The sequence below is a fragment of the Myiozetetes cayanensis genome, unplaced genomic scaffold (genome assembly GCF_022539395.1).
Source record: "Myiozetetes cayanensis isolate MyiCay16 unplaced genomic scaffold, myiCay2020 scf10, whole genome shotgun sequence".
Classification (NCBI taxonomy): domain Eukaryota; kingdom Metazoa; phylum Chordata; class Aves; order Passeriformes; family Tyrannidae; genus Myiozetetes; species Myiozetetes cayanensis.
Genome location: NW_026086605.1, coordinates 28,217,722 through 28,242,577, shown reverse-complemented (window position 1 = coordinate 28,242,577; position 24,856 = coordinate 28,217,722). Strand labels below are relative to the sequence as shown.

General features: G+C 37.6%; 1 protein-coding gene across 9 annotated transcripts in view; it reads right to left on the bottom strand.

Annotated features, from left to right (window-relative positions):
• WAPL (WAPL cohesin release factor) overlaps nt 1–24,856 on the bottom strand; it is a 135,470-nt gene that overhangs the window by 2,781 nt on the left and 107,833 nt on the right. For 8 of the 9 annotated variants that reach the window (XM_050305520.1, XM_050305525.1, XM_050305522.1 and 5 more), the window contains 14 exons: nt 23,904–23,999; nt 20,954–21,106; nt 20,568–20,704; nt 18,456–18,567; nt 13,121–13,348; nt 8,821–8,932; nt 7,741–7,838; nt 6,553–6,629; nt 5,190–5,365; nt 4,753–4,868; nt 3,849–4,010; nt 2,498–2,705; nt 1,305–1,393; nt 162–257 (listed from right to left, as the gene is read on the bottom strand). In XM_050305520.1, coding sequence (XP_050161477.1) covers nt 162–257; nt 1,305–1,393; nt 2,498–2,705; nt 3,849–4,010; nt 4,753–4,868; nt 5,190–5,365; nt 6,553–6,629; nt 7,741–7,838; nt 8,821–8,932; nt 13,121–13,348; nt 18,456–18,567; nt 20,568–20,704; nt 20,954–21,106; nt 23,904–23,999 — 1,860 coding nt within the window. The remainder of the gene's footprint in view (nt 1–161; nt 258–1,304; nt 1,394–2,497; nt 2,706–3,848; nt 4,011–4,752; nt 4,869–5,189; nt 5,366–6,552; nt 6,630–7,740; nt 7,839–8,820; nt 8,933–13,120; nt 13,349–18,455; nt 18,568–20,567; nt 20,705–20,953; nt 21,107–23,903; nt 24,000–24,856) is intronic. The other variant, XM_050305528.1, reaches the window with a different exon arrangement.

The window sequence follows — 24,856 nt, the reverse complement described above, 5'->3', positions numbered from 1 at the left end:
CAGACAAATGAGTCTTCAGTATTTAAAAAGAGAGCATCACCATGTGCTGTTACAAGGACAAAAACTGAAGACTTAATGTTTCTAAAAATATATGAAATATTAACAAAAAACACAGTGACAAAGATATCTACACACATCAATTTAAAATACATATTACTTACAGTAAGGTTCATAAAACTGAGAAATTTTTTGAGCATTTCAGTCATTATCGAGAAGTCCCCTTCAGGTAAGTACTCCCTCACAGTAGTCACATTGATCTAAGAAATAAAACAGTCTTTTTTCATTTGGGAAATACTTTTCTAACACAGAACTTTAGTACTCAACATGTGATATGCAGTAAGACAGGTATATTAATAGGATTATTAAGATGGCTTTTGCTGTCATCTTTATGATTTAAGTCTCTTTTAAGCAACATTCATATGTTTACAGTGTTTATGTTTCTAGACAACAACAACTGCTAAAATATTTTTTGTTGTTGGTTTGATGGTTTGTTTTTTTCCCCCCTTAAAAAAAAAGGAAAAAAAAAAAAAGGACTGACAGACCTCCCCAGGACCCACAAGACTATCAAGAATTAAAAACCCCACCAGATCACTCTTCTGACATGGAGAGAATCCCCCTTTACAACTGTTAAGGGTTGAGAATTACTGAACTTATTGTCAGTCTCACTCTAAACACTACAATTGTACGGACACTGATCACTACAAAGGCACAGACAGCACTTTAAAGGCCATTTCTGCCACCACAGCAAATTTAGTGAAGCCTGGAGGTAGGTCTGAACCTCATTCTCATTCAAGCATATATTTGATAGGAAATTTGAGGAAGTTCTCAGCCATTAAAGTTCTGTACTTTTAATTTCAGCTTTCTATTACATCTTTCCAATCTGAGGCAATCATCTTGAACTAATACGGGCATACACAATTTCATGTCATTTCAATGGGGAAAAAAATAAAGCAGACTGATAACTGATGGTTACTTGCTTATTAAAACTACTGAGAAAGCACAGGCTTGCCAATTTTCCTTTGCCTTTCCAAAGTAAGTTCTTTTGCTGGCTACAAATAAGGGGAGAGAGGTGACAGAGGTTAAATATTCAATTCCAACTCTTTTTGAGAGACATACTGACGTTCAGAAAATTTGTTTTGGATGGAATACGTCTGGTAACTTTTCTCAAAGCTGTACACATCAATGTAGCTTCATCAATGGACACATGGTCACAGTGCAGCCTAATTTAATTAACCTCTTTCAATACAGCAAATTATTACTTCACTAAAAATTATACTGGACTTAAAAGCAACTTATTCCCTTACTGGACTCTCCTGGCAGAGACAGCCTAGAAGCAATGCTGTGTATGAGGCCACAATGCAGTCTTCCATGTGCTTCCCAGCATGCTGAAGAGCTGTAAAAAGAGACAACTGAGTGTATTGTATTCTCTAACCAGCTGCTATCTTTTACTGCTTCAAATACAATCTTTCATTATCACTTTCCAGAATTCTTTTTTCTCAGACAGAACAAGCTCTTGGACTGAGATTTCAGAAGCAGGAATCAGGAAGCACCCTACTTACTGACTCAGCAGCACGTTCTCGACAAGAAAAATGGTCTTCATTCACTTTTAACACATTCTGCTGGGTAGTATTTTATTATCTGCCATTTCAATGTGCAAACTTTATGCTGAACACACCAAACTACAAAGTGTAAATGTTTCACGTGATACTGTAAGCCAGGAAGACTTCCACCCAGAGCAGTTTACGGTGTTAAGGACAGCAGACACAGAAATTTTTTTGCTGATGACTCAGCATTTTTTGCAAACTACAAATAACTGCAGACGACACCAGCTGGTGGAGCTACAAAAGGAGGAAGGGTATAAAGCAAGGCTGGAGAAAGTAATGCACCACACCTATGGACAACAGATTAAAACACTATTAGAAGTAATACACTGCACCTGCATTTGGAAGATTAAAGATGTTTCAGACCTGTCTCTTTTCCAGAGACAAACTACATCACAGCTTAGAGATACTCAGTCCTGGGACAAGCTACCAAAGATGCAGCACAAGAAGGCATTACACAGACACCTGAGTGTCTGCACTGATGGAGTGAGGAGACAGACACAAACAAGATGGGGACAGAGGAGGCACACATGCAAATAGCGAGAGGAGGGAAAAAAGCCCCAACCCTTAAATGTAGCTTAAAACAAGAACCCTGGGACACAAAATTAAGGCAGATAACTTACAAGGACTGTTTCAGAAGAACAAAAAGGTCCCTAAAAAGGTTTTGGGGTTTTTGGGTCTCTTTTGGTTTGGAGTTTTTTAAGAAATAAAAAGTAGCATAATTTCTTCCACTTCTCATCCTTCAGCTTTGAACTGCTCCTACTTATGGTCTGAAGCAGTTTCACCTGGAAATCTGAGCCCAACTGCATGTAGGTGGGAAGCAGAGAACAAGGTAGAACTTCATGCAATCACACATTCCTTGCCTTTTCTGAGCTCATCACAGCCAGACAACGTACCTTTATTAAGATCAAGTTCTTCATCATCTTCTTCCTTCTTAACCTTCTCTTCAGTACTATCTGACTTTTCTGTGGAGACCCACTGGATCTCCCCACTTGTCTCCTGCCATTCCCCACTCTTGTCATGCTGAGAAGTGGGAGCTTCTTTAATCAACTCGTCTGTCTGGCTCTCGGCCAGCTGTGCCGCTCGCTCACACTCCAGGAATAGCTAACAGGGAAAATTTCAGGACAATTTTCATTATAAGTTAAACCCTAAACACACTGAGTTAATACTGGAAAGTTTATTTCCCATTCACAATTCACCCCTTAATACAGTTAGTCTTTAATACTTTTCTTAACAATAGCCTTTCCTTCTTCAAAGGAAAATACAATCTGTCCCAAGAGCTCCACAGCGAGACCTCCCTCCCCAGTGCTGAACTGGCTGCCAGGCTCCTCTTGGGCCCTGTAAATGTTTAACTGCTTTCTTTGAGACATGGCTTGAGGAGTAAAAGTTGCCATAATTTCCTGTCCATCTTTGTTATCTACCAATTTTCAGTTTCTTCTCATGCTAGCTACATACCCTTGGCTGTCTTAGCTTTACCTTGAAATGTAAAAAGCAAAAGTATGAAGGAGTAATTTAAAATGACTTATCAAAAATGTGAATAACCAATCATCTCATATTGTGTATTTATATCTTGTCAATTATTTTCCAAACCATAAAATGACCGCTTTTAAATACTGCCAAACTGTATACATTAAGATATTTAATATAATTATTTTTATTGTTGATTTTTTTTTTAAGTCTGCTGCTGGACAGTCATTCCATACACTTAAACAGAATGCTAAAGGCAACCACAAAATTAACTCCATTGACATAAAAAGTCTGTCATTTCCTTTCCACTTTTTAATTTTAGTGTGCATGGTAGAACTCATTCACCAAAATTATTGGTGGATTTCTTTTTTTTAACAAGCCAGTCAATACAGTATTGAAGAATGCTGTTTCACATCCATAATAACAACTTCTGTATGTAAGAAAAAAGTATCTTACAGTTTTTACAGCTGGCTTAAAACAAAAGTCTAAGTAAACCATTTAGGAACAATAAAACCGGAAATAAATTGTATAGTAACAAAAAAACCTTTATGGGCACGAGAGCAGCCTTTGGATGTCTGTGATAATGATACCACTTGTCCTTTACCAGGAAAGCTGTTTCTGTAATGGACAGTACTGCAAAAGGCAGAATTTTGAGCAGCACCCTCTCCCCCACTGTGTTGTATTGCTCAAAATACTAAACAGAAAAAGTTCAGTTCTCCCTTCTCCCCGAACAGTCTGACAACGAGAAATGGGAGCTCTCAGAGGACAAGCATTTGTTACCTGCACTAAAGCCTGAACAGCATCGATCTGTCCAGTGATCTTCAGGCTCTCGTCTCCTTCGCCCGTGCACAGGGAGTCAAAGGAGCACGATGTCTCCATGTTGACGAGGCAGTGCCTGTTCCGGGCACTGTATTCCACCAGATTGATCAACAGACCCAATCCCTGCAAAAATCAGAGAGTCAAAATGGATTACACACGTTAACAAAAGATATTCTAGCAAAAAAACATCTAGCTAGATAAATGTCTTCTTTAGGCCTTACCTGAGGATACATAACTTACTGACACACCCTTATGCAACAGCCTGATAGACAGAGGGAACAGGATTTAAAGCAATACAAGGCAGAGATCCCTGTACACGAGCACTTTTATAGAGGCATCTCTGTTTTTCCAGTTCTGAACATGGAAACATTTCTGGAGCTCAGAATTCATTTACAGGTTAGGGATTCGTGTATCCAAGCTTCAGATTATGTTCTTAAGAGATCCTTCACATACGCAATTTCACTGTTGCTATTTAGGACACACTGGGCCATTTTACATAAGCTGAGGTAAATTTGACAAAGCCTTTATCCTAAATAATAACATCATATTTCTGAAGTTGAGAAGATGTTTGAAAATTAGTAATTCACAGTCTTATTTAGCTAAACCTCTTTGTTCACCAAGCAGTGCACTTTTTTCCCCACCAAGCACAGGAAAAAACTCTCAAACTCACCAAATCCTTGCAGAAACTTTAAATAACTCACTAAGTGTGTGTGTATATATATATATATATATATATACACACATATATGTATTTAAACAATAAAAACTCTAGAGGAAACTATTCCTTAACATGGAATCAAAATAGTCCAATGGAGAAGAAGGGGGCAAATCATTTTCTGTTAATGTAACAAACACAACAGCTTACCAGCACCCGAATATCAAATCTCTGTTCTTGAGGTAGGAACTTTGGAACCTGAAGCACACAATTCATTGCTGTGCCTATCAGACCATCTTGTTCACCTGTTTTTGTACTACCCCATTCTGTAAACAAAGAGAGTTGAGAGGCTCAATTTTGCAAATACTCATGTTCATAAAAGTAAGCAGATTGATAAAAACCTTTCTTGGCCCTGAGGACAAACCAGCCTCCCCCAGCCCACGCACACACCTCAAACACTTCACACTTGCAATTACTCATCCCGCTTGCAAGGACAAATTACCCATGGCTCTAAGCAAGCATCTACAACACATAACTGCTTCACTGCACTGTACATGGAAAAACCCTAATCAGCACCATAAAAAGGTTGACATTAATGTCTTATTCGATGCTTTACCAGAGAATATGCAAAAAAATTGTTGTTTTACCATTATCATTTGTCAGGTTGAGCAAGACCCCAATGATGGCCCTCATACAGTCTTCCACGGCTTTACCCACATGGTTAGTTACATTCTGGTGAGGCAAAGGCTTGTTGTCTGGTAAACAGATACTGTCTTCAGCACGATTGTATCGCTGGATTAACTCCTCACAATGCTGCAGGGCTCTGCAGGGAGAAGATGCAGAACAAAATTATCTTCATAAAATACAGAACATTCCACCTTCATATTTGTTTCACCAGGAAAAAAAAAATCAAACAGGGCTCATACAGAATTTTTCTGATATCCAGATGCCCAGTCTGTAGGGAGAGACAAACTTATCACCTATAAAATCTTTTATAAGCTCAACTGAAATTATGAAAAACAAAGACCAGGAAGCTTTGTGGCTTAGAGCTTTATCAGCTTGGTATTTCCAGAAGAAAAGTTAATTTTCTTTCCCAGGTTCAACACTTGTTCTTACAAAAGATATCTCCTCTTCCTACAAACTCAGCCTCTCATATCCTCTGGCCATCAAGGCACAACATGATTCTGACAGTGTTATCTCAACTGTCTCTTTTTCTCTTCTCAGAGCTATTTCCATTCTGTAAGAAATGACACATGACTTCCTAGTAGTAAAATCTTAATCCACTAATGGACCACAGGCACAATTCTACTGCATAACATCAGTTTCATGCTAAACCCCTACTCTGATTTAAATTACAAATAAAACCAGAAATGTCCAAAATATATACTCTCTAAATAGCATTTGTTTTGTTTTAGTTTAAAAAAGTACTCCAATATCTAAGCTACAACCATTAAATTATGTTTCCAATGAGGTCTGCAAAATCAAACTTGCAGCTTCATTTGTTCTCTTATGAAGAACAATACAAGGGGCAGACAGTCTCTGCCAGCCAGCTGAGACCTCACCCAGATTGATAAATGGGTTAGAGGTGTTTGTACAAGAATCTCTGCCAGGGAGAACAGCCAAGAACAGAACTTCACTATTTTAATTCTTACTTACACTGTCAATTCTGTTATGCTCCACTTCAGCAAATACATAAGCATAATGAAAACACAGCAAATAAGTGTAGCTCCATAACTGCCCTCTTCTGTGTTCCTACTAAACCTGGTACAGATGGAGCTGAATCCACAGTTTGCAGCTTCTACAGTAGCAGCACTACACAGCTGGTAGTACTCCATTAGTTGTCCATGCCCTCATCTAAATTAACGTCAGCATTACTTAATGGAAAGCAACAGTGGAAACTGTGGCATTATGCCCCCCTAGAATATTCTGGTATAACCTTTTGTTTATTTTCCCCCATCATGTGAAGTGTTGCACCAAATTGTTGTTTTGTTTTTTTTTTTAACAACTTACTTAGCAGAGGAGACTATGAGTTGTGAGTCTTTGTATGCTATCAGATAGCTCTGATTTTCTGGATTATGCACAGTTACCTAAAAAGAGAAGGAGAAAGTAATATTAAAAATAGGAGGGGTTTTCTTTCCCTCACAGAGAAGCATTCCCTTTCACTACTACCCCACTTTACTCAGTTCCACATTTCTTGGTTAATATCCAGTATAAACTTTCTCTTCTCATTGTCCATTACTACATCACGAACCATTCTTAAGTTCAAATTTGAATACTCTAACATTAAAACAAGGCTCTTCTAGTGTTGCTTGGAAATTCCACCTATCCAATTTAAAAGTAGAAAACGGATCTGAAAATTTTTCTTTCACCTTTGAGAAGGGATATAACCAGTATTTCTAGGCAGACACTGCAACAATTGTTCATCTTTCTCAGTTTTCAGCTTGTGTTTACACTGGAGCCTGTCCTTTTATCTTAGTGAAGGAAGTTACCACCGTAGCTATTTGCCCTCTAACCTGGGTTCAAGGTGTTCAGTGAGATTCACTGTACTCTGATCCCAAATGTTGCTTTCTGATAGGTGGAGATGTGTTGCTAGAACACAACAGTGTTCTCCTGCTTGCTTATGGTACCTCAGTAACAGAGTAACACTGGTAGCAAACACCAAACTCCATACAGATGCACACACTCACCATTCCTGTCAATTAACCTCTACGAAAGTATATTTTGATTCTGTTCAAAGTTCTCAACGAAATATTTACCATCTCCATTTACATGCTTAGCTGATGACAGGACTACTTTGCCTTTCAGGGCAGTTTTCTCTTTCAGCTCTTAGCCAGACGATGGTTCAAATTAGCAATTCTTAAAATATACATCGATTTATTGCTTCTAAGAAAATACTGCTTCTATAACGATCAGCTATTGCTAGACACACACTAAAGAGTCAAACTCATGCCATGAAAACAACATCCAAAACCAGTAGCTTTTCATAGGAACCTCAGAAAAAGCATCGTGTTACATTTAGTTATTCTTATCAAAAATAAACGTGGAACACAGAACATACACACAGAATACTGATAAACACCAGAAAGTTAGTACAGTCTATGAAAAAAATCAACATTAAAGTGTTACAATGTAACTACATCCTGAAAAGGTCTGTTTAAGAAGGGTTTTCAGAAATGCAATGTATCTGCTCATACTCACACTTTCTAAGACCCGTAAACATCTTTCTGCACCCCATAACGAAGCAACCAACTTCTCTTCATTTTCATCACTGCTCAGGTGATCCACACATTCCTTAACTAAACACAAAAAGAAGTTGTTTTCCACTATCAGAAAGAGGTCTTCAAAAGCCAATGGTATAAACTAAGTAGCTACTCAAGGAGTTGCTATCAACCTTGTTTTACACTTTACACACCTGCAGTGAATGCTAGGAAACAATTAGGAAGACACGATCAGCATTTTTCATTTCTCCAAGTAAATTTAAAAAAACCAACCTTAAAATTTTGGCTTTTCAAGTTTGTGACTGTTGCTACAAATTACCTAACCAAGTATTTTATTTTCTCCAGACAAAGAAGAGATTATCCAGCACATGACTATGTAATGGATTGTTTTTTAGCAGAGAAAAGAGACACAGGAAGCACACACTCCCCACACTTCACAAATCGGAAACCATAACTTGAAACCATGTGCAAGTTGAACACTTTCACTTCTCCAATTATTCCTTTGTTCTTCCTCTGTTTACTTAAGACTAAGCTTTATTCAGGTCAAAATTCACTTTAAAAATGTCACTTTTCCTACCTGTGAGATGCTCAAAAAAACCTGAAACATATCTTTGAAAAGTTAATGAAAACAAATCCCCCACCATTTTTTCTTGAAGGGCTGACTTCCTCTGGGATATTTAGTTTAAAAAGATTAGGTCTGAATATAATTATAGAAGACTGCAAAGGAGATCTACTCTACAAAAAGTGTGCTGTGTTTGTGTGCTGAACAGAGATATGTGACACAGCAATCTCTACTCTAGTTTAAGACACTTTTAATCTCACACATTACATGCAATATTATACACATTCTGTTTAACATTAAAACTGCTTTTGACTCCACATGCAACAGAATAAAATCACTAATATTTCTCAATAATTTAATATTGAATTGTGCACTTTATTTTTAACACAGCTAATAATTTTACAGGTTTTAACCACAGGAAATGAACATTAATAAAAGCAAACACCTGATTATGCTTCACTATTTTTTCACACTGCCAAAGCAGTATCTTCAATGTACCTTTATCTACAATATGATCCAGACCACCCAGAAGTCGCAGTTCTTCTTTAAACCAGTCCCCAGCTCGCTTTGAGGTGAGTGACAGTAACGTCTCCATTGCCAAATGCCCGGTCTGAAAGAGGCAGGTTCTGGCATTAGTGAAATCCTCACACGCAGCTGTACATACCAAATCATACAAATACACGTCACACAAAAACCATAAAAACCAGCAGCAGAGATTCTGAGCAGAAGAACCAGCAGAGGGAGCAAGAATAGACTTAAAAATATTCATATGGTAAAAAAAAAAAAGTCGGTATTGATTAAAAGGTACTTTGCATTTTTAGTTTTTCTTTATTTTAAAATAGCTTAGAAAACCCAAGCAGACTCATTTCATTTGTTTCTTTTGTTATCAAAAGAAACAACTGGAGGAAGGAAATGGACAAATCAACCAGGCAGGAAAAAAAAACCAAGAAAAGCCAGAGTGAACACAGCTACTCTGTCTCTCTGATACATTCAGCTCTGTGCTTGTAGAGCACATTTGCTTCCAATGGAGGAGTTTCGTGTTTTTAATTTTAAACCCATAGAATAAGCAATTAAACTGAAACACTGTAGAAAAATGTTACTCTATTTACTGATTTACTTTTTTTTAGGAAAGAGGAACACATATAGAAATTCAGCTATAGCAAAGGTAAGTTCACTCCCTGCATTTAAATGGAAGTTAAAAGAGATTTTAGGTGACTGTCTTAAATAATCCCCTGCATAACCAAAACCAACATCATCTGTTAAGTCCAGTCTATAACTTGTTTCTCCAAAGGCGTCTAATAAAAGTTAGCATGTTAACAGTAAAACATTTGTATACATACAGATTTACACCTGTGCAAAAGCAACTAGTACAGATTTCTTGTAACATCTGGAAAGCACAGAGGCAAGTCTGAACTACCATAAGCTTAAGAAACTCATATATGGTACATAAATACAACAATGAAAGGTCAAAGAAAAAGCCATGAGATCTCACTAACACCAACTGAATTTTATCACTCTCAGGTTGCCTTCCTTCCCTGACAGATTGGATGAGCAGTGCTCCAAGGAGGGCTCTGCTTGCTCTGAGCTGTGCAGGATGTCCCAGGACACCAGTTCAAACCTCAGCCCCTCCTGCAATAACCGTACTCACCAGGCTTGGGCTCAGGTGATTCCTCTCACTTTACAGACTGAGCTTGAAACATGGATGACTGAAATCACGCATAATCTAAACCTGACTGATAGAAGCTCATTAAAAACTCTCCTTGGAGATCTTTACAGCTACAGAAGATTTAGTTAACTTCCTAAATACCTTCGCCACAATAGCTCAAAGGCCACACAAGGTTTGAAATAGGGTGATTAGTTTTCTGCCAAAGGGCAATAAGACTTAAAAAACTCCAGGAGAATATAATCTGATATTTGTACTACTGGCTATAAGAACAAAATTTTCTTCTTTTTTTTTTTTTAATAATAAATCCAGTGAAACCTTGTAACCCTCTTGCTTTTAAGGGAAGTAGTCCATGACATCCAATTCTTATGTCAATTATGACAGAATTTTAACACCAAAGGTTCAAAACATGGTTCCTTTAAGCTTTCAGCCTTATGCTGACAGTGAAAACCAGAATAACCTCTTTCATCATCTGGAAAGAGAAGTCACTTCTGAAGGTTCTTGTTATGATGTGGCAGAGAGGAGCTGGCTACAAGCATGAGCTCCAGAAGGCTGTGCTGATGCTGACTGACAGGTAGGGGCCGTTTGCTAACACGAGGGCTGAGTTCTTCAGGTTTTATCTTCTTCTAAGCCAGCACAAAAAACCTGGAACAAATTCAACCCTCCTTTTTAGAAGAAACTCCTTTTTAGAAGAACTCCTTTTTAGTTTCTGGGTTCATGTTTTTAATATTAAGAGCAGAACCCTTTGAATACCTGTTTGAGTGCTCAAAAATTAGTCCAACCAAGCTTTTAGACAGTCACACAAACAACATGGTCTATGGGAAGAGACAGCCAGTATTGACCATCTTCTCTTGATTTGAGAAAGGGAAGGCGTAACTCTTAACTGATTAGGCAAAAACTGGAGTTATCAAAACATTTACTGCAATCCTCCTGTTTCTCAGTGGCTATGTCTGAGTCTGAAAAAGCCCAGATCTTTTCTTTACTCCCAGAAGATTTGCATTTTCCTTAGCATTTTCTGCCTGTCATCTGGTATGAAACAGATTACTTATTGTATCTCATGACAGAGATCCATCCAAAAGCAGCTTGATCTTCTACATATGAAGTTCATTATTGTCTCAACTTACCATTGCTACTATCTTAAAATGGAAGAGAACCTACTCATCTCATTTGGCTTGCAAATATTCTCTGAACACTATATAGTCTCTGCTTCTAGATGGTGCAGCTGGGAGGAAACCAGTTTCCATCTGTGAGGTACTACAGTATTCAGTGCATTTACAGCAACAGCTCGAAATCAATTTAAAAAATAGAGCTGCCTCAGAAAAAAACCCAGCAAATAAAACAGCTGAAATTGATGGCCTAGGATATTATTACTCATGAACAGCTTCCTCACAAGACAGAGAGACAGAGTCCCTTTTGATATATCCTCTCCCTTTAAAACCCATGCCTAAGAAAACACAAGAACAGAATTACAGTTCATAAAAAAGCATCAGGCTAGATCAGATTATGAATATGAGAAAAGCTCAAGCAGGAGACAGTGGTCTTTGTGGCTGGATGCTTTAGCAATGAGGAACCTGCACCAGCTGTTCCATGCTTAATAAAGGGAGCTGTCTTACATTTTATAGTGCAAGAGATATCCTGGCACTGACAAACTGTGTGCTATGTGAGCTGCCTTCAGTGCCAAAACAGCACTGAAATAAGACTCTGATTATACCAATTCCTAGCTGATCACCACCTAGAGAACAAATTTCATTCTTTGTTGGTATTTTCAGACTGTAAACACAAAGTGGAGAATATAACCTCAGATTCATTCTTCCTTTGCAGATTTCCAAGGTCAGAAAATTAATATAAGCCCCCTACCTGAACATTTCATATGTTCACAGGAAACAAAAAACAAACTTCTAAACAGTTCTCCACTGCCACCACACACTGCTTACCAAGATTAAGAATGATGTCATCAATACTATCTTCCTCACCCAAAATTCAGCTATTGCTACATAATACTGACTTTTACACCAACTCAGCTATCTGTCTCACAGCCAGAATTTGGATGGAAAACCCCCAAAGTAAACCCTTCCTAAAGTGTCACAAAAGCTACAGGAGAAAATGCCAGCTCAACAAGGCATATCATCTTTTAGTCTAAACTGAATATGGAATACAATCTTGACTGCAGATTACTGGCAGGAGTTGGAACACTACTGGCAGAGATAGAGGTCTAAAAAACTCCCTTCATAAACAATAAATCAGAAGCTTCTCCTGTTGGGTATAAATATTACAAGAAAAATGGCAAAAACCTAGTAAGAATGTTGAACAGAATGTATTACAGGATGCTAAAAAATTAAGATCATACCAACATCCACTACACTGCAATATGGTGAATGCAAAAACACATTAGTAATTTTTGTCATTTATGACCACTCATCTAGTCAATCTGTCAATCAATTCTTTAAATACACTCTTTTAAAAAACCTTTGTAACTTGCCCTTTATTTTCTAAGCTAACATCAAATCATGACTAAACTTATTTTTAAACAAAAACAGCTCACTCTGCTGCAGCTGAAGATATTTTCATGAAAAGCAAGAATGTTGAGAAAGGGAAGAAAAAAAATTCATCCACATTTATGGTAATCAACAGATCTGCCACCACACTTTGGGCAGGGAGAAATCAGTTTCTGTAGGACAGATTGCAGGAGTTTTTTTAAAAATGGGAAAACCTGTACCACATTTTTAATTTAACACAAAACACTCTTATTCCCATGCACAAGCCCCTATCTGCTTGTGAAAGTACATACAAAACTGAGGCAAAGAAATGGAGTTCAATAATTTAAGCATGGTCTTTAAACACAGTTAGTTATTTAAAGTGGTATTTGTTGTTTGTAATTGCTCCCTTAGCAGGGGCAAATGGACACCCAGACAGCTGAAGAACACCATAACTTGTATCCTACCAACAGCCTTTTAAAAAGGACATTTCAAATTGGAAGAAGAAAATCCTTGCAGTGCAGTCATGCATACATCAAAGGCAGACAAAGTGTCACAACTCCTTCGCTGGGGATATGAAATTAAAGATGATGCTCACAAGTCCCACTTTATTAAGCATCCCACAACTGCCAAGGCTTTCCAATAAAAGCATGTTACCCACCGTGATGTTTTCGAGATCAAGATGTTTGTTGTGAACAGTTTCACACAGTCTCCGAATTTTTTCCTTAATTTTGTTCATGTCTTTCTCATTCAGCAGCTTGGCAGAAGAAGCATCTTGTTCCAATTCCAAAAGCCGTATCATCAGATCTAGACTAGCTCTGTCTAAATCCATGTTCAAGCGATCCCTGCTCAGGATGTACATCAGAGCTGCTGTACAAAGGGACAAATTCTTGGGGTGGGAGAGAAAGAAAGAGACCAGTTAGTTTTTAATAATCATTTCAGGCAGACCTTTTACCATTTTTCATAAACGAGCTGAAGATTAATGAAAGAGAATGCCTGACAAGTCCCAATGTACACCAGCACTCGCACGAGCACTCCTTGTTGTACAGATTCCTTCTCCCAAGTTACTAATGCTTTCTCCTAACAAATTAACCTGAGACACAAAGCACTCAGTATATTTACAAAATCCAAGTAGAAAAGCACAGGTTTCTAGTTTTGAGGGACTCAGTGCTGCAGATAGAATAAGAAACAGAACCTCCAGTAACACAGTACTACAGAGGAGACAGATGGCAGGGGAACAAATGAAAAAGCACAGGGTACACAGCAAGGTGGGTGAACATTCTGGTTCGAGGGGATGAACTGGTGACAGCACCAGAAAATACAGAGATCACAGGGACAGTGTCTGGGCAGGGGGCAACACAGGGGAAGTACCTGATGACAAATTCCAATTCTGCCAAAAAGGTCTGTCAGTCAATAGTTTATCCAAACCTTTCCAGCATAAACACATTTTAGTTCCAGGGGAATTCTGCTTTTTGGAAGCAGCCAGAGCATAAACCAGCTTCCCCCCTGCCCTGTTCCTACATGTGAATGTTATTATCCTGACCACCCCTATCTCATACAGAATTGGTGTACAGGGATCTCTTACTGGCTAAAGAAGATTAAAGCCTCCTTAAAGAAGGAATTAAATTTCATCTTCACGAGGATCCAGAAAAGCAAAGGCAGAAGTTGACTGTCGGGAAGAGACACAGAAGACAGTGAAGAGGGAGAGCAAAGCCATCCATTCCCAGTGTTTTAAGTACAGCACTTGCACCAAGAGCACTGAGCTCCAAGTCATGGTAAAGAGAAGAATGTTCCAGGGAACCGAGCTGTGCTGGGCACAAAACTTTCAGAAAGATGAGAACTGGAGGAGATGAGAGCTGGGGGGTGTGTAGGGTATGAGTGTCCTACTGAGATCAACTCTCTAAGAGTCAACAGGCTGCAGGCATCCATTGCAATTGTTTCTGTATGAGGTAAATTAAAAATGGAAACAAACTAACTCTGGGACTGGAGTGTTGTACAGCTCAACAGGAAAGGGCAGAATTTCTGTGTCATACCTGATTAACATCTTGTTTAGAGTTCAGCCAACCACCAAAGCAATCATTAACTGCTGTTTATTTTAGCAGCAAGTAATGATCATACCTTGGTCATACTAAGCAGTATCAGCATTTCGAAGACAGGATTAGGCAGATGACAGTCTATCAAAAGGTATGTTAAAACTCCTTCCTGTCTGAGCCAAGGAAACCCTCAGGTGAATAAAGACTTCCATCTGACCAACTACCAAAGATGCATTTGAAGTACTGAAGGAAGGAAGCAAGAGTTTCCAAATCCACAGCTCCTTTCGTGAATACAACCTTGAGACAAGGTTGTTAAAAAAAAAAAAACAACCCACCCAACAAAATCTTAGCTGTGAACGTCACTACTCCAGCCTTTTATCACTACTCCAGCCTTCCCTGATGTAAAGCAGAAAGCAATCTATGCAACTTGTCTACACAGACAGGGTATACATTGCTCTCCTTTAATTTTTATTACCTTTCCCCAGTAAGCCTTGCAATTCTGTAATTTTAATTATAGAAATGTTTACTCTTGATTTACTTGCAGTTGGTTTATCCTGTAATAAATGTCAGGTTCCTGGAAGACTTTGAAAGACTAGGATCTTCGGAACGACAGTGATTAAACGGGACACAGGAGCACAGGCATTCTGGAGAAACTAAAGATTACTCCACTAACCATTGTTCAGCTAATGTGGGACCTAATAAAGCAGTATCTGTGACGAACTATTTTCTAATGACCAGCATTATCTAGGTGGGTTTCCTGCTAAAAAAAAAAGAAAATAAAATTGCTTAAGCCCCCAAAGGAGTTTCTATCAGCTAGACAGCACGCAGCAGTTAACAGAGGGAAACTGCTGCATTTATAATCTGGGTTGCCAATATTTAGGCATTTCAAAAAGTCTGAGACTGCTCTCAGATCACTACTCAGAAATGCTTTACAGATACTCCAAGGTCTGATTAGGCCAGTCACACCCAGTTTGTAAAGCTCTGTACCAAGCCATTCCCTGTCCCAGGTTCCTTCTTTTCAGCCCATCCAGCTTTCCATTATTCAGGGAGCAACAATTCTCCCTCTGCACCCCTTCAGATCTGCCTCCCAGGTTATAAATGCTTCATTTGTGATCAGAAGTGACCAAGACATGATGCAGACAGAAGGGTTCAGGCTGCAGGACTGCTGGGAAAGCAAAAAGGAGAGGACTAGCTCTGTGTAAGAAGGAGCAGACTCGTGCCACAGCACACAGACAGGAGGGACTCGGGCCCATTGGCCTCCAAATGCTGCTGTGAGACAGGAAGAGAGTGATGTCGTAAATGTAAGGACCTCAAATGTGGATGGTGCTTATGACACAGAATAAAGCTGCTTTAGTCTCGTGCCAGTGATTTGGGTTTTCTAAAACTGTTCTCTCTTAGTCCCTATAAGCAAGCTGGTTTCATCTTGAATGAAACAACTCTGCATTTTGCTCTGATCTTCTGTTCAACCACCCTGCCTGTTGAAAGCTATCTCATGCCCTAAAGGTACTATACACAGAATTCTGAGCTGAGAAGGAGGGGAAAATTGTTAGTACAACTTATTTTTGATCAGTATCCTAAGAAAACAAAGAGCCAAAGAATCCAATCAATCCCTTAAAATCCCTCCCTTACAGATTGCAGTACAGGGGCGGGTCTTTTTTTGGATGAGCTTCCCCCATCCTGTTCTATTCCTCAAGATGCTTAAGGCACATTCTGCTTCCAAATAAATGTGGAGAGAAGAAAAAATTAAAATAAATAGAATTTGCTCTAGACAGAAATTTTATGGCGTATCTAACTACGGATTTGCACTCCATACTTCTACAGAATTCAGGAAAACATCCTAGTTGAACATACACTCCAGAAACAGCAGACCATTTACACCCACTCTCATCCTTGTCTTCTCTTGCTTGTTCTATTTATACTCCAGCTTGTGGGAACAGATGGTTATTTTCTAGGGTTCAGCACTACATTTAATGCACTTTTATTTTTTTTAAAGTTATTCACATGCTGAAGACATTACAAAACCATGTTTCTGTGCTTAACTACTGACAGTTATTATGAAAATATAGTTTTTATTTTAAAAAATTAATGATACTTCAAAACCTTCATAGAGCATCACTAAAGAGACAAAGTCAATTAAGAACTTAAGCTTAAACACAACTCTACAAGAAAAATTTGGTGGAACAAGTAATTTTCACGTGATTATTTTTGGGCATAGCTCAGTAAGATAGTTGTTTATTTTGTTGTCCTTGCTGGTTAAAGAAATGCCAACTGCCAATCTGCAACTGCTATTTTATACTCCTTATGGAAAGTTAAGGAGTCCCCTCCACCCTCAGTCTCTTCCACTGCATCAGAACATTGAATGCAATATATGCTCATATCTGTTTCTATTAGCAATGTAATCGTGGCACTTTTCCCATCTCCAAAATATTTGAAAAATATTAATCAAATAATTGTGCATTTTTCCCCTCAGTCCTTATTCATCTTAGTGACTTTGAGCCATGCCTGCAAAGTCTAGTGTGATTTATTATTCTTGAGTTACTTCAAACTGAGATTCAGGGGACAAATTTTATTCATTTTGAATAGTGAAGTAATTAATGAATGGTAATGTAGAAAGACAGCATGCTTATACAGAGAAGATCATGTTAAAGCATATACTGTCAGTAGTTAGGGCACATACATTAGCATTTATCATGAGTAGTTTAATAAATCAGTAATTTCAAGATACTGTAAAACCTGTACCAAGAGTGTACTCTAACTATATTAAAACATTAACTACAAATTTTTTTTCCTTGACAAAAGGGAGCGTTTTATCAAATATACTGAAAATAGTGAATATAATCAATGCTTTTTGCTACTGCAGACTAATAATAGCAGGCAATTTCCTTTTGAACTGCATGTGCTACTTCTTTGGAAAATGAAGGAATAATGGTAACTGTTAAAAGACAGCCAAAAATACACTCAGCAAGCTTGTACGCTTTCCAAGGAACCATAGCTGTCCTCTGCCCATCTCCTGCAACTCAGTGGTGGCAACTGTCCTAAATAGTGTGACTGCACTTTATTTATTTCTAGTATCACTTGGCACTATTTTGACAGCTCACAAAATAATGAATTCATTGAACCTGGTGCCTGTGTTTTACAGTTAGCCATCACTAATTTTTGAGGGAGATGGAAAATAAGCTATTACTCTAAATCAGATACTTAAGACTCCACAGCTTTTCCCTCCACCCACAGTAAGATGTCAAACAGCATCTCTGAAATATCTATTTCTGTGGGTGCAAAGTTTCATTCTGCATTGTATGTCATTCTTCCAGAGCTATCAGAGAAAATAATAAACCTGACCAGCCATACAGATCTACTACTCATTTCCAGGAACATCTTGTATGTTCAATGTCTGTAAAAAGATCCCAGGAGACACTCCACAGAGGTAACACTGATAAGAAGGAAAACCCAAACTGCTTCAGTTTAACTCTCAGGTCATGTTATCATAAGTAGCTAAAATTTACCCTTTCTAGATTTCTCATAGAACACTCAAGGCATCCCACAACTAAAATTACAGCAGTGCTCAAGGAGACAGGCACATAAATTCCCCCCCAGTAGGTGATAATTCACATACAAGCAAGTGTGGAGATGGAGCACTTAGAGCCACCTTTAAATGTAAGAAGGAAGGATTCCTCTTATGCATTGTATTTGAAAGAAATCATCAACACAACAAGGAAACAATGAAAAAAAGCTTCAGAGATGCCATAAAATAGAAATCTAAAGTGCAGTCAGCTTTTTAAAAACGCTTAAATAATTTCTTAAAAAAGGAATTTCCAAACCCAGAAGCACATGAACAGTGGAAGAGGGATTTGCCATTGGAACACGTCTTTCTCAAATGGAGCCACTGATCCCAGATGCACACAGAATTCACACACAGCAGACAGGTATCAACTAATTCTAACAAAATATGCAGTGCATCCATACCTGGTGGTGCTGGGAATCATCCAGTGTTTTGAAAACCATGGCTACCATCCCATGTGCTCTCAGATGCATTCGGAAGCTGGGCATGGCGCACTTGGTCGCCAAGCTGATTACACTGCAGAAAATTAATTCTGGATTAGAACAACGGAAATGACCACACTGAGAAAAACAGCGGATAAACAAGTCCACAGCACAGGACTGACAGATGCTTCAGACCCTGACAAACTCTGTTGGGATGTTTCTTCTGAAATTTATACAAGGCAAGTTTGCAATTGGTGAACAGAGCAGCGGTTTGTTCAACAGTTGCTCACCAGCACCAAACTATGTCGGCTTTATTCTAAGCCTGGCTAAAAACAGGATTTGAAAAGGGCATCTTGAACTTGCTTCTTAAACAAAACGAAACAAAAAAAAGCCAAATCCAGTAGTTAAATTAAAGCATTCATGGATTCAGCATGAAGGTCTGATTTAGAGACATGGGAGAGCTTATTACGGACCAAGGCAATATGAGAAATTGTAAATGTGAACTTTCACTGCTATCTGATGGTTATCTAATTGACTGACTAATCCCACTTATGCCTGACATTACTTTTACATTACACTTTTTTTATATTTATTGCTGCATTTATGATTGATGGAAACACTACAGATTTCAGAAAAAATCTGACAAACATATTAGTCTAATCTAGTGACCAGCATACCAGTTCATTTCAAAAATGCAGCCCTTCCCCTGGTTTTATCAGTAAGCTGCCATTTCTAGCACAGTGAAGCAAAGCAACTATTAAAAATAAATTGCTTTCAAATGGGCAGTAATGTGGGAGTGATTCTGCAATCGAGTCTTCCGTGACTACTGAGGAATCTGATTGTAAGAGATTCACACAGTAAGGTGTTGAAAGAACGAGGGGCCTTTCTGCCTCCAGTCACGACAGCAGCAGGGAGAGCTTACCTACCAGTTTCTGATTCTTTTACGTCTATTCCTATCCTTACACATTGACTTCCTTTGGAAAAAAACTTTTCTTTTAATTTGTTAACTGAAAGAAAAGATTTTTATTGTGTTTATACAAGTTACATTCCATTATACAAATCTGGAAAGTAAAGAATTCAGATTAAGATCTTACTGTGTTTGCCATATGAGCAAATTAAGAGCACTCAATATGAAAAATACCCCAAACTGTCAATACAGTAGTAATTTACTCTTATCATAATGTATATACAAACTGGATAACAGAGTTCTTGTATTTATAGTCCAGCAACAACATTCATTGCTAGCTTCTGAAGAACAAAGAGTAGATTTTAAAACAGTTCTCTTAAAAGCATATAAAGCTTTTCCTCAGCCACAGTCAAGCCACAAATAAAGCATTGCCATCACCTGTCTCTATGGGTTTAAATTTTACCTTCTCTGTTATTTCAGTTTTACTGAACAGAGAGGAAAATTTACAAGTATATAAAAAAAATATTATGAATGGTTATTATATTTAACAATATGATAATTACTTTTACTTCCAGGAATGGACACCAATATTAATTCATCAACTTTTTTCAAAGCAAGACTAACATGTTTCATACTAACTTGACAATAATGTGCAACTTGAATATTAAGAGTGCAATGAGTAGTCCAAGGCAACTGAAGGGAGCTTCCAATTAACACTGAGGCTTCTTTACTTCCAGTGTTATTTCTCAACAGAAGATAAAGAACAGGCAGCTGGATTTAAATGATACCTCAGTATTACATCAGTTCTGGATTACCATCAGCAAAATTTCCAGTCTTAGGGATTTTATTTTAGAATTGAATTTTATATTAAAAACAGAACAGACATTGTACATTAGACTGCACTAAACTAAGAAAAGTTATCAGAAAATATTTTTTTAATTTGTAGCTAGGACAACAAGTGAGTCAGATGTCTCTTAAGGTACAATTTTCTATTTCATCTTCATAGTTATACTGCTTTTGGTTATTCACAAGATACCATCTTGATTATTATTTTCAAATTTTATTCTTCATAGCAGAAGTGCCAGGTAAATAGCAATGACATTTTAAAGCATGGTCTCTTCTCTGATAAATATTTAATTCAGTATCTCTTCAATATAGGTTCAGTTTTTTATGTTAAGATGTCTTACCTAAGGCAACGTGTGTTTAGGGGTTGATTGCTCTTCAATCCACTTAGCAAGTACTCAATATCATCTGTGAACTCTTGATTTTCACCAAATTCCACTACATCATTGAAGTGCTTTACATGCTGAACAACAGTGTATAACTGGAAAAGACAAATATTTTGACCTAGGTAAGTTGTTCTTGGGATTAATTATAATCTTAACAAGTACAGTTTAAAAATCTATTCAGTTTTAAGTGCAAGGAAACATTAATAAGTTAATGAAGGCCATTCAACTATTTATATAAAAACATTATTTTTAATAGGAAAGTCAAATTTCATTTTGACACTGCTCCATCAGTACTTAGGATTACTGATAATTCTTTATCTTAAAAATTTGTTAAAAATACTTACTTCTTTGTCTTCTTTCCTACATTTCAATGCAGTTACTATCTCTTGATAGGGCTGAGTAGGTATTGTCACAGTTTTTATCACTTTGGGAGGTGGTGCAGGAGCCTTAAAAACTCCATCATCTTTATGAATTGCCTCCTTTGAAGATAGCCTTACCTATTAATAAGAAAGTGCTAAAATGGGCAGATGTTTTGAGCACGTAAACATACACTAATACATCAGGAAACAGTACAGGTGTGCAATTGTCAAACTCACATTTTGGGACTATTTAGTCCTTGCCTTACACTACCAAGATGTACCTAAGCTGTGGGATAATGTACCTATGCTTAAATTAAAAAAAAAAAAAAAATCACACAAAAACCAAAAAACATTTCTAAGTATCAAGAAAGCTCCAGTAGAATTCTGAAACTAAAAAAATAAGACGACAAAAAAAAAAGTCTTTTATACTGGTTCCTTAAGCTTTAGGGTAAGTAAACCAAGCAAATTCAGTGTTCAAAAACAGTTAAAGTTTGTAGCCCCATAAAAAATGCCACACAGAGAAGTGAGAGGCATGGTGCATGCCTCAAATAGGTACAGCATGCTCTTGTAAATTCATGGTATCCTCTGTACATGAGCCTTATTCCTATTCCTGCTGTTAACTATGTCAGGAACAACATATCATAGCACAAAATACAGCAAAACCTGTTCTGAACTTACAACAGGCAGGAGAGAACTTGATGTTAGGTCTAGAATAACTACTGACAGGTTTCCAGACATCTCAGGTAAGTATTACAGGTTTCTCCTCAACCTACTTTGCTGTATTAGTTTGAGGCTACTGTAAGCTTCAGTGTCAGCTTATCTTCAGATTACTACTTTGGCACAAATTCAGATATGAAGACAAGCTACAGAAAACAAGGCATACAGGAAACAGACCTCCAAATGCCAAATTCTCAGTGTAGTGCCAATGCCAGTGGTCGTTTACTTACCCTCAATCTCTCAGTAACATCATGTACTTAGTTTCCTTACGTAGAAAAATGAGAATATTTTTAACGTGTGACTGAAAAAATAGAATGAGCATGCAGGCATAGGGGAGGCATGAACTGTTACTCTCTCCAGAGGGCAGCTGAAGAGGAAGCCTTCTTGTGCATTGTACATTGACAGTCAAAAATAAAAGAGAAGCCAAAACAAGCTGCTCTATTAATGGAGTATTCTTTACACTCTGCCTCTGTCAGTGTGTGGCATTTCAGTATCCACTCAGACAACGTGGCAAAACGCTAATAAACCACCCTGAAAAGCTGGTTTAGAGCACCTACTGCAGGACTCTGATCTTATCAGCCTGTGAACACATGAGATCCACTGAACTAACTCATCCAAGTCTTGGTCAATGGCTGCCCCTTCATAGCCAGTTCCAAGGGAGGTTGGAGAGGCCAGAAGAGAGAGTACTTGGCATAAGCAGCTGACTTGCTGTGGGTTTCCCACCATAAACCTGAGACAAATTTATGCCAGTCTTCAGGTAACAGATTTATACAGAAATTAAAGAGGCAGGATCATCTGCACAGGAACTACCAGTGAATATTTGGATTAAGGCTCATTTACCTTGCAGTTTTTAACACATGTAATTTACAGCCATGTAAATCAAGGTTTAAAAGTGACTGAAGTAACTCCAGAGGTACATCTTAACCTGAGGAGCAGATACAAATTCCCCTAACTGGTTTGTTCAGCCAAACCTCTGCCATGTTCCTGAATTAATACTTTGATGGTTGCAGTTACAAAGGGGAAGTCTGAGAGAAGACAAAAGTGCCTGTCTGAATGAATGATCCAGACATTTTCCTGGCCTGAAGTTATATTCAAAGTCTGTCTGAGAAGACTCAGACAAAATCTGCCTTTAAGTCAGCTATCAGAGTACTACACAAAAATCAGTATCAAAACAAAGGTTCAGTAAGCAACAAAAGCTTCAGTTCAAATGTACATAATTTAAATTGAGAAAGGGGTTTATGAAAAACCTAGGGCTGAAATTTCTGTCCTCAAACTCTAGCAGATATTGTTATTTTCAAATGAGTCATCTGCATTTTCCAGGCCGTGCAGTTACCATCCAAGGAAGGTTGTTCAGAGTACTGTGAGCAAGCAATTAAAACCTACCACAAACCAGACTGGCAGTATCAGAACACTACACACAGAGGTAGAATTAAAAAAAAAAAAAAAAAACAATAAAAAGACATCAAAAGAAAGAAAAACCTCACCACAAACTGGTGACAACAACAGAAGCTGAAGACTTGTCACAGCAAAAAAGATCTACTTTCTGATTTTCTGTTCTCAGGCAAGTACTGCCAGCAAGGCACCAAATGAAATGAAGTTTACAGACAATGTACAATGCTCTTTTAGCATAATCAGTAACAACAGCTACACACAAAAGCCCAAGACCCTGGATTATCAGGGTCTCAAAAAGAGTTAAAACACAATTACTTTGAGCCTCAAAACAATCACTGACTTTTGAACAAACAACTTCTAGAATGGTTCTCACCTCTTGTCTGTTTTTTGTAGGCATGCTTATATCCAATATGTTCCTATTAGTATTTCTGACTGTACACAGAAAATGTTTCTTTCACAGTATCTAAAAACCTCAAGTCAGCAACTGACATCAGTCCATTAGAAAGGAAAAACAAATTAACTCTCTCTTTAAGTTTCTCCTTTTTGATCTGCAATTTGCTGATTTCTGTGGTCATAACTTGAAGTATTTTTTGGTAGCTGTATATTGAAGTGATATGGAAGATTCCATTCTACAGTATTTTCACTGACAATGTCTTTTCTAGCAAATACCCAATGGCTCACATCACAAAGTGGACTTCATTCTGAATTACTGTGACATTACCAGGTAACAAGAGTTTTTTGGTTTTTTTGTTTGTTTTTAAATATAAATCAGTGAATCTTAAGAGGAGATTTAGTAAACTTGAGAAAAAAACAACAGTCTACTTACTGGGACACTGGGAGTTTTCAAAGCTGGTGGTGCTGGCAGAGCCTCTGATTCTGGCTGGTTCCAGTGTCTAGCATTATACACAGCTTTTGTGGGAGACTGAAAAAGAAAAATAAAAGTTATTTTTTAAGTTAATTACCAGTAGTCACTGTACACTTCCTAAACTACTGTAGCAATAATGTAGCCAAACAAGGAAAATGAGCTTCATTTTTCCCCCTTCTGTATTCCTAGCAACACAAGTTCTCATCATATATATATATATATATATATCAGAAAACCAGACTGTGAAGCATCTGATGGTTTGAAAGACATACAGACCCACCCAAATGGCAAAAGATATGATATGTACATATTTAAAGAATTTTTCAGTTGTTTAATCTTTAAAATTTATTCAAAGGCAAAAGGTCTGCAACCTTCCTATAGACAAAACCAGACAGCTCTGGGGAAAAAAACATGTTGGCAAACATTATGTCAGTAGAAATACGACTAGTTTAGAATCAAAATGCAGAACTGATACAGACTTTGATGCTCTGAGGAATAAAAACAGTCAAATGAAATGCCGTAATCCATATTAATAAATTAAGAAGCCTTTTCTTTTTGTCTTGCCGAAAAATGTGTCAAGGCAAATCAAAATGCATCGACATTTACTGTCCTTGAATTTCTGGGAAACATAATATAATTCTTAGGGAAAGCAAAGACAGACTATATTTCTAGCACTTGAGTTTATCAATCTATTTGCATAACAATATTCCAGACTAATACACCATTGCAATTTTCACAATTTCCCAACAAGCCACGTATGGAATAAACTGTGTAATCACCTGCCTCCTCACAGCACTCTACAGCACTTAAACAGGAAAAAATAATTTCGAAAAAGAAGAAGTCAGGCAATAAAAATATTTTTCTGTCAAAATATCATGTTTCAAGTGTTTAACCCAAACACAGCTCAAGTGCAG